Below are 9,694 nucleotides of genomic sequence, written 5' to 3'. Positions count from 1 at the left end.
TCCAACCTCCAAACCTCCAAACCTGGCCTTGTTTCTCTTCACACTTAGTCAGCTGATACCAAGAAGCACCACACGGACAGAAGGGAGTTAAGATGAGGCCCAGCTGAAGGCATCCATGCAACCTGGAGCTCCAGGCAGATATTCCAGCACATTCCCACCTTCAACCACAGCAGCAACCCCACAGGAGGCAGGGACATCACAGCAGATCTGCACTAAAAGCCCATTCCCATGTCAGGGGAGTGGCTCAGATGCAGCTGGGTCAGGCTGAGAGGCACAGCTCACTGCAGCAGCTCTCCAGGAGGTGCTTACTGTGGAGCTCTGTTGCTCTCTGCTCAGCACAGCTCACTGCAGAACTGCAGCTTTGAACCTTAAGGTCAAGCATCAAAACTGTCAGGGCAAAACCATCCCATTCCATCCCTGGGACAGGAGAGAAGCAAGCAGACCACCAGCCCACACCTCCTCCTGCACCGTCAGGGCTGGGGGGCAGTTTCTGGGTGTGTTTTGCTGCTGAAGCCCCACAGATGTCACAGCTTTGGCTCAGGGCAGGATCTGAAATCCAGCAGCAGCTCTGTGGCCACCTGCCCAGGAGATGCCAGAGCCACCAGCAGAGCACAAGCCTGGCTGTGAGGCACTGCCAGTGCCATCTTCAGAGACTGCCTACAGAGGCACCTCCAGGGAGTCTTCTCTCAAGTCATCATGGTCCTCATTCTCCAGCTGCTCCAGCTTGCTGGATTTCTCTTGGATGATCTCCCCAGGAGTCTTCAGAAACCTGCAATCCATGTTTTAGAGGCTTTAAGAACAGGTCCAAACCCAGCCCCAAACCAGGCTCTAAGTGCTGGAGGCTCTGCCCTCACCAGCTGAGCTCTGCAGCTCACCAGAGGGGATCGACCAGCCCTGGCTGTGGCTGAGGATCCCAGCTCCTGCTTTGCACCCAGCAGGTACCAAGCCCAGGGAGACAGAGCTCAGCACTCACCAGCCTAGTGCTGGACCTTTAAGTCCAAACTAGTCCCAGGAAAGCAGCCAGCACTGCAAACAGGAGGCTCCTGACTGATTTCCACCCCTTCCTCTGTCTGAAGGTGAGCTTCAGACCTGATGCCAGTGGGGAACAAGAGGGATGTGTCCAGCTTGGGTGGGCTCAGGAGCTCAGGTGCCTCCAGCACCAGTTAGACTCTAGCAGGACCAGCAGATGGATGTCAGCCCAGGGGCAGGCTGCAAAGTGCCTCTGATGAGACCTGAAGCTCAGCTCCCAACTCACACAGGACAGAGCCTGGACACAAACCCAGCAGGGTGCTGCATTTGGAAAGGATCTTTCCAGATGAAGCAGCTGCCAATATCTGGAGCCCACCACCTTCCTGTGGCCCATCCATGCTGTCCCACACAGCTCACTGCTCTGCTCCATCTCACCTGAACAAGAACTTCTGCCCTGGCTCCTTTCTGATGATGTTGAGCTTGTAGTAGTGCCTGAGTGCTCGAGACATCTTCTCGTAGGTCATGTTCGCCCTGTTCTGGAGGGAGAGGAGCATTGGAGGGGGCAGCAAAAGCAAGCCCCAGCTCCTGGGGTGGGTCTGCCTGCAGCAGGATCACCTGTGAGGTGGTTCTTGGCTGTTGCAGGCTGCCATGTGAGCCTCCAGCCTAGACTTGGTTTGCCTTCCCTCTTTGATCACCAGCAGGCTACCAGCTCACTGCTGGCTGCAGCTACCTGGAGGGACATTGTGCAGAGGCTGCAGCTGGGCTCACAGGGAGCTGCAGACAGAACAAAGTGGAATGGCCTCAAGCTGAGGCTGAGGAGACTCAGATTGGACATTAGGAAAAGGTTTTTCACAGAGAGAGTGGTCAGGGACTGGAATGAGCTGCCCAGGGAGGTGCTGGAGCCCCCCAGCCTGGCTGTGTTCCAGGGTGGTTTGGATGTGGTGCTTGGGGCTGTGGTTTGAGGTGAATCTTGCAGAGCAGGGCTCTGGGCTGGGCTTGGTGCTCCTGAGGGGCTGTGCCAGCCTGGGGGATTCTGTGCCTCTGATTCTGACTCTCCCTGGGAAACCTGTTCCAGGATCTCAGCACCCTCCTGGGGAAGAACTTCTTCCTGATGTCTAATCTCATTCTGCCTTCCTCCAGCTTGGATCCTGTGATCCTTTCAGGGGAGGCAAACTGAGACCGAGGGGGACTGGTTGCAGGTTTGCTGATGACACCTTCGTGCAGACCACTTTGATCAGAGAGTGGCTCCTAGCCCTGTGCCCACCTCTGCCTCACCCTCCCCAGTCCCTGCACTGCCAGCTGTGGGGAACAGCTCGTGCAGGCCACACACAGCAGCCCAGGGATGCCAAACCTGTGCCCAGCTGCGTTTACCTTGTGGTTGCCCCAGAGCTGGGCAAGTCCGTTGGGGCTGACGACGCGGAAGACCTTGGCCTGCCTGTCCTCCCACCTGATGTAGGGCTCGTAGCGGCTGTCAGAGAGGAGCTGGTAGACATAATCCCACAGCAACCTGCAGTCTGAGTGGTGGTGGAGCAGAGACAGTCACAGGGCTCCCACTGGGCCACCAGTGAGGTTTGTCAGCAGCAAGGGTTGGCCACGCTGGCAGCAAACCCTGTGGACGTGGTTTAGTGGCGGTCTGAGGCTGCTGGTTGGACTTGGTGATCTTGGAGGGTCCAAGCCAAACAGTTCTGGGATTCCCCACAAGCAAAGAGCCCAGAGCTTGTGCACAGCACTTTTAGTGCTTAGATCTCAGAACTGCAATGGGTTTTCAGGTGGGGAAACTGAGGCAGGGAAGCACAACCTCACAGGGAGGCAGAGGGACAGCCAGGACAAAGCACAGCCTCACCCCCACTAGGAGCCAGGGTGGAAATTCCTATTTACCTGCAATCTTCCCATCCACTGGGGCTGGCAGGGCTGCAGGGAAGGAGCAGATGGCATCTGTCCTGCAGCTGCTCTCCAGGCTGTGATGGGGAAGGCTGAGAGGCTTTGCATGGCCACGGGACAGGAGCTGTTCTGCCCAGCCCAGGCAGGAGACAGCAGCAGCTGGGGCAGCCTCAGCACTATGGCCTGGCCCTGCAAGAGACACCCAACCAAACCCTGTGGTGCATCATGGAAGGCCTTGAAAGAGCTAGAGAGGACCAGCCCAGGTTGCTTTTCAGCTTGGTACCAGGCCAGTCAAAGGAGACAGGGGGGAGGAAAGTCTGGAGCTTTCCTAAGGCAGGGGCAGAAGGTCCAAGGAAGTCAGATCTGCTGCCAAGCAGGGTGAGGGTCAGCTACAGAAAAGCTGGAGCAAGCAAGCAGAGCAGAGCACGAGTGCTGCCTTCTGAGCTGCGGTGGGAACTGAAGGTGCTCACCACCCTACACCTGAGCCAGCAGAAGACCTCAGGAAAACACTCCCAGACCCACCTCAGTGTCAGGCCAGCCACTGATACCAACCTGTCCCCACCAGAACTCCTACCTTAGCCCCCCAAAGCCACTACTAAGCCTCCCATGAGACCTCTCCTCACTTCACCCATTGGTCCAGAAGCTCTATTTTAGCCCAGCCCTGGCACCTGTTCTCTCCTAGCTACGCTGCAGGAGGAGCTGCCTCCAGAGCTGTGCCAGGCTGTCACTGATCCTCCTTGATCCAGAGCTCTATCTGCAGACAGACTTCCTAATCTGGCCACAGCTTCACCTGGCCACCACAGGCCCAGCTGGTGCTGTCTGGTCCGACCAGACTGCTTCACCTGCAAGCTTCCCTGGTGAAGCAGGGGAAGCCTCCCTGATGGCCTGAGTGCTGCTGCACCTGGCTGCCACCTCCAGGGTTGTCCTCCCTGCCTTGCTCAGGTAGTGTGGGATGGGTCCAGCTGGCTGAGCTTCCAACTCCAGATGTGTGCAAGCTCAGCTGGGTGGGCAGCTGCCATTCTCCCTCCTACCTTCACCTGAGGTCCTGGCTTCCCTGAAGGGTGAGCTCTGCAAAGGGCTCCGCACCAGGGCTCTCCTTTCAGTCTTGATGTACTGGAGCAACTCATACAGCACATCACCTGCAGGGGGGGAAACCTGCTCAGGCGACTCCGTGCTGCAGTTGATGCTGCTCAGATTTCTGTGCCACACAGCACAGAGGCTGCTCCCCAGCCCACACCACCTGCAGCCCAAGTGGACTAGAGGAGGGAAGAGGATTTCCCTCGCTTCCAGCACCCAACTGGCCAGAGGTAAAACCCGGGACGCATCCAGCCCCTCTCGGCAGACCACAGGCTGGGTGGTGGTGGGAAGCAGCCTGGCCCTCGGTCTGACCTGAGCCGGGAGCTCGGTATCTGAAGTCCTCCTTGGTGAGCATGCAGAGGGCTCTGCCGTTCATCTGGAAGCGGCTCTGGTCGGCCTGCCGCAGGGCATACTCCTGCTCTGCCCAGCGCAGCCAGTGCAGCACATCCTCCCTGCTCCACAGCGAGGGCTGGATTCCTGCAACCAGGAGCAGCCTCTCAGACACCCCAGCCTTGGAGCCGGCCGGAGGGGCAGGCTGCGATGCTGGGCTCCAGCAGCACACCTGCCCCCTCTGCTGAGCACTCCCAGCTCACAGCCGGAGGAGAGAAAACCAACCCAGACTGCTGCTCCACCTCCACCCCATGGGCAGCAGGGAATGGTCCCTGGGGGGGACACTACAGCCGAACCCACCCAGCAGCCTGGGCTTGCTCTGCATCTACTTACTCAGCCTGCCTGGCAGCCTGAAGGTCTCCCCGTGGCAGATGGGTGTGAGCCTGGCCTGGGACGGGGCTGGGAGGGAAGCTGTGAGGAGGGGGCTGGAGGAGCCCATGGCCACTTTGCCCTGGGGAAAAGAGATCACACATGGGTGGGGAGCAGGAGAGTGCTGAGAGCCTGGGATGGGCTGCTCGGGGAGGTGGTGCAGGCCCCGTCCCTGGAGGTGGTTAAGTCCAGGCTGGCTGAGGCTGTGGGCAGCCTGCTCCAGGGTAGGGTGTCCCTGGGCATGGCAGGGGGTTGGGACTGGATGGTCCTTGTGGTGCCTTCCAATCCTGCCTGATTCTATGACTCTATGTTCTCAGTGTCTCCAAGACCAGCAGAGGAGCTGAAAATCGGCAGAGGGAGGTCACAGATGGTGGCTGGACACAGCCTAAACGTCCCTGGTGTCCCCAAACCGAGGAGAAGCAGGGCTGAGGGAAATCACAGGCGCTGGATGGGCACACCTTGAGTCTCCAGGAGCAAGAGAGGAGCTGAACAATGAGGGCAAAGACGCCCACAGATGGTGGCTGAACACATCTTAAACGTTCCTGAGAGCAAAGTGCCAGGGAAAACACTGCCCTGTGACCCGAGGGGGATCAGAGCAGGAGGAGGGCAGCACTTTAGGGAGGGGCTTTCTTTTAGAAGGGGGATGTTAACTCGTGGGGTACCAATTGCTGGGTCCAGCAAAGCCAGCAGCTTCATGACTCTGTGGGAGGAACCAGAGACTCCAGCCTGAGCTCTGAGCTGGTTTGAGGACAAAACAAACTTTCAGATTCATTCCAAGCAAGAAGCTACAGGGAAAAAAACAGAAGTGCAAGAACCCAGCACTGGGGTTTGCCCAGAACCCCTCTAAAACTCCCTTTTGTTTCTCTCCCCCCATTGCTGTGATTCTCACTGCCAGACTTGCAGTAAAATTAGACCAAATACTTGATGGGTTTTGTGCTCCCTAAGATTTTGGGGGGGCAGAAGAGGCTCGTTCTGTTCTTTTTTAATTGTTTATGTTCTTGAGTTTTGGGTTTGTTTTTTTTCTCCCCTGCTCAGCTGCTCCTATGAACCTTTCTGAGCTGCATTTCCCTGCCCCAAGAGGAAACATCACAGACCCAGCAAGATAGGGGCTGGAAGGAACCTCTGGAGATCATCCACTCCAACCTTCCCTGCCAAGGCAGAGGTCACCTAAAGGCCACACAGGAACACATCCAGTTGGGCTTGGAGTGACTCCAGAGATGGAGGCTCCAGCACCTCTCAGGGCAGCCTGCTCCAGGGCTCCAGCACCCTTCAGTTGAAGAAGTTCCTCATGTCCGGATGGAACTTCCCAAGTTGCAGTCTGTGCCCATCACCCCTGGTCCCGTCACTGGGCACCGCTGAACGAAGCCTGGCCCCATCCTCCTGACCCCCACCCTGGAAGTATTGATCAGCATCGATCAGACCTCCCCCGGCTGCTCTTCCCCAGGCTAACCAGCCCCAGGTCTCCGTTTATCCTCCTCAGGGAGGCGTTTATGGTCCTTGGAGGGGTTCGAGCGAGAGCAGGGGGTGAGAACCGACTCCCCAGGTGTGTGAGAGCAGCTTCGGTCGCCCCCAGGCAGGGAGCCCCCCCCGCCCCGCGGCTGCCCCTGGCTTCGTGAGGTCGTTCGGAGCTGCTGAGCGGTCACAGCCCGGCCCCGGGCCGCAGCCTCCAGCCGGTAACGGAGGGGGAAACAGGGCTGAGGGGCCGGGCGCCGGCGGCTCTTACCTGCATGCCCAGGGTCGGTGGGTGGCCGCTCCCCGCTGCCCCCAGGTCCCCTTCCTGCGGCCTCTGCGGCCTCGGCGCGATCCTTCCGGGAACCGAAATCGAAACGCAACCGGAGCCGCGGGAAGCAGGAGAGCGGCGAGCAGGCAGCGGCGGGGGCCGCGTGTTCCCCCAGCCCTCTCCCTCCTTCCTCTCCCGGTACCGCGGCCCCTGGCCGGCTCTGGCACGGGGAATCCCTGCGCGCCCGGCGGGTACGGCTAGCGGCACCGGAGAGCACCGGGGGAGGTGCCGGCCCCTGGGACGGAGCCGGTGACGGAGGGTGGGTCCCGGGACAGGGTGGGAGCGAGCAGCAGCAGGGTGGGGCTTTACCAGGGGACTATGGGGACGGGGGGCGCAGGGGGCGCAGGGGGCGCAGGCGGCACAGGCACCGGGCCCGGGCCCGCGGGACCCCCGCGCCACGCGCGCAACGGAGAGCCCCGCCCCCGGCGCGCCCCGCCCCGCGTCCCGCCCCCTCTGTCCCTATTGGTCAGCCTCGTCTGAGCGCGGAGCCAATCGAAAGGCGGCAGGCGCTGGGCGTGGCTGCGCGCGGGACCACGCCCCCGCCCGGCGGAGGGAGCGGCTGCGGCCGGGACGCGGTGAGTGAGGCCTGGGCGCGGCGGGGGGCGGCCGGGAGCGGCCGGGGGCTCCCTGCTCTGCTTTCGCCGAGTCTGGGCCGCTCGGTGGGACCTGCTCACTCCTCTGAGGAGCTTGGCGGGGGCGGTAGGGGCCTTCCCCAGCCCTCTCCGAGCTTTGGCAGGGCTCTAGGGCCCTTCCTGGCCTTCTCTGTCCATTGAGGGCGGCTTAGGCGCCCGGGGGCCTCGTTGTGCGCCGCGGGGCCGGAGGAGCGGGGCCGGCGGTGTTCGGTGGGAGCCTCCCGTGTCCGTGCGGGTATTAAAGAGAGTGTCCGTGGGGTCAGGGTAGTGTTTGTGGGTCACAGCGGGCTCCGTTGTCGTGTGTGGGCGGCTGTGGGGATGCGCCTGGGGCCTTCCGTGGAGCTGGGGTTGCCTCCGGCCGCCTCACGGTGACTCGGAGAGGAGGCCCCTGGGGCCTGTGCTTTGTTAGGGCTCTGGGGCTGTTGGCCCTGGAGTTACTGCTGCATCCCTGCACCTTTCCTCTCTTATCCCTTTGCCTGGTGCTGTGTGAGAGGCTTCAGGGTCTGGCCTGAGCCCAGTGCCCTTTGATGAAGCTGCACCCCCGGAGCAGGAATCTCGGGGTCCTGGTTGGTCCTGCTGCCATCCTGCACATGGGAGTCTACTCTGAGGTCGCAGGGTGGTTTGTTATTGTTCTTAAGAGCGTTTTTAGGCTTCAGTCTACTTTATTTTTCTTCCCTCCATTCTGCCCCTGCTGTGCTTTGAAGGGGAGTTTCTAAAGGGGTTTCCCCTGAACAGGTGCTGTGGGTGAGACCTTGGCCTGCTTCTGCTCTTGAGCAACTTTGTGTGTCATGACTTTTGCTATCTTTGATCCTGCTCTCTCCCTCTCTCTCTCCTGCCTCCTCAATGAGATTAGGCTCTATAGGAAAGGGGTAAAAGCAATGCTAAAATCCTTGGGTATGAATCTGGGAGGTTGAGAACACAGCTCTGCAGAGAGGATATTCTGAATTATGTTGCCAGGGTTATAGAATCAGTCAGGGCTGGAAGGCACCACAAGGATTAGCCAGCTCCAACCCCCTGCCATGGGCAGAGACACCCTACCCTAGATCAGGCTGTCCACAGCCTCATCCAGCCTGGCCTTAAACACCTCCAGGGATGAGGCTTCCACCACCTCCCTGGGCAGCACCTTCCAGGCTCTCACCACTCTCATGCTGAACAACTTCTTCCTAACATCCAGTCCGAATCTCCTCATTTCCAGCTTTGTTCCATTCCCCCCAGTCCTATCACTCCCTGACAGCCTCAAAAGTCCCTCCCCAGCTTTCTTGTAGCCCCCTTCAGATACTGAAAGGCCACAAGAAGGTCACCTGAGAGCCTCCTCCTCTCCACTAAGCAGCCCCAGCTCCCTCAGCCTTTTCTCACAGCAGAGCAGCTCCAGCCCTCTACTCATCCTCGTGACCCTTCTCTGGACACCTTCCATCACCTCCATAACCTTCTCCCAGGAGCTCCAGAATTGGATGCAGTACTCCAGGTGGGGTCTCAGCCATGTGGAGCAGAGGGGCAGGATCACTTCCCTCGCCCTGCACCCCAGACTCTGGTTGCTCTCTGGACTGCAGGATGATACTGACAGCTCAGATTGAGCTTCTCTTCTACCAGCACCCCCAAGTCCCTCTCCTCAGGCTGCCAGTCACTAGGTTGTTGCAAACCTGAGTGATTTGGTTGAAAGGGACCTAAAGAGCTCATGTAGTCCCCCCCCTCTGCAGCCAGGAGGGACATCTGCTTTAAGGCAGAAAGTTCACCTGTGGCCCTTGTGCCTGCTTTATCCTCACCACAAAGTCCCAATCCTTCCTGCTGGCATTAGCAGCCATCACACACTGTTAATCGGAAGGAAGCTGTGTCTGGGCAATCAACACAGAGGCTCAGCAGTTCCTTCTGAGGTGTGTCCTTGTTTACCCCAGTGCCTGGACCTGACTGCACTGCTGACAGTCACCTGGGCTCAAGAGTTGTAAATACTTCTGCCCTCACTTTGCTGAAGTGTTTTCAGTGATGTAAGCATCGAAACAGTGACTTATTGAACTCCAAACGCTGAGGGTTGCTCTGCAGGGAAAACTGCTCCTAAGAGCTGTTAGTTGTTGCTCTCCAGGGCTGGCTTTGCAAAGGCTTTTACTGCAGGGCAGCAGTTTTCTGTAGGGAAGCAGCCTCATTTTGCTCAATGAAGTAGGCTGATGCTGTTCACAGCCTCTGTGTGCTTATGTCACTAATGAAATGCTCTTTTGCAGAGCAGCCTGTGCAGCTGTTGCTTACCCTGACACAGCTGTTTGTATTTGCTGTGATAGTGTCTTCTGTGGTCAGTCCTTATGCTTTGAACCATCAGAATTGAGATCCCTCTCTTCCTTTCCCTGATTTGGTCGTCATTCTGAAAGGCTGAGAGCCCTGGGGATGTTCACCCTGGAGAAAAGACTGAGAGGGGAGCTGAGCAGTGTCCTTAAATATCTGAAGGGTGGGGAACAAGCTGAAGGTGCCAGGCTCGGTCTGCTGGTGCCCAGGGACAGCTACAAGCTGAATCACTGGAGCTGCCACCTCAACATGAGGAGAAACTTGTTTGGTGTGAGGCTGCTGAAGGCCTGGAGCAGGCTGCCCAGAGAGGTTGTGGAATCTCCTT

The 9,694-nt window shown here is 59.0% G+C and overlaps 2 protein-coding genes across 4 annotated transcripts in view; one reads left to right on the top strand and one right to left on the bottom strand.

Annotated features, from left to right (window-relative positions):
* ETV7 (ETS variant transcription factor 7) lies at positions 1-6,484 on the bottom strand. 3 transcript variants are annotated; one of them, XM_064173804.1, is made up of 8 exons: positions 6,410-6,484; positions 4,651-4,768; positions 4,240-4,404; positions 3,882-3,989; positions 2,848-3,039; positions 2,341-2,483; positions 1,405-1,505; positions 1-769 (listed from the first exon to the last, which is right to left on the bottom strand). In XM_064173804.1, exons 1-8 carry the CDS (start codon positions 6,413-6,415, stop codon positions 658-660), a joined length of 945 nt encoding a protein of 314 aa, XP_064029874.1. In that variant the 5' UTR covers positions 6,416-6,484; the 3' UTR covers positions 1-657. The 3 variants fall into 3 exon arrangements, with proteins under 3 accessions (XP_064029874.1, XP_064029875.1, XP_064029876.1); XM_064173805.1 differs by having other exon boundaries at positions 1,405-1,500; XM_064173806.1 differs by having other exon boundaries at positions 1,405-1,500; positions 2,341-2,437.
* Positions 6,485-6,965: 481 nt separating this feature from the next.
* The window catches only part of KCTD20 (potassium channel tetramerization domain containing 20), a 29,554-nt gene continuing 26,825 nt past the window's right edge, over positions 6,966-9,694 (top strand). Inside the window, exon 1 of the mRNA XM_064173953.1 lies at positions 6,966-7,041. The gene's annotated coding sequence lies outside the window, so the exon portion shown is untranslated. The remainder of the gene's footprint in view (positions 7,042-9,694) is intronic.

This window comes from Pogoniulus pusillus, chromosome 39 (genome assembly GCF_015220805.1).
Source record: "Pogoniulus pusillus isolate bPogPus1 chromosome 39, bPogPus1.pri, whole genome shotgun sequence".
In the NCBI taxonomy this organism is placed as follows: Eukaryota; Metazoa; Chordata; class Aves; order Piciformes; family Lybiidae; genus Pogoniulus; species Pogoniulus pusillus.
Note: the sequence above shows the minus strand (reverse complement) of the source record. Positions and strands in the feature narration are given on the sequence as shown.

Coding starts and splice junctions, on each gene's coding strand:
- ETV7 (XM_064173804.1), bottom strand. Junction 1,506..2,340: donor AGCTCTGGGGCAACCACAAG/GTAAACGCAGCT, acceptor CTCTCCCTCCAG/AACAGGGCGAACATGACCTA. Junction 770..1,404: donor GGGCAGAAGTTCTTGTTCAG/GTGAGATGGAGC, acceptor CATGGATTGCAG/GTTTCTGAAGACTCCTGGGG.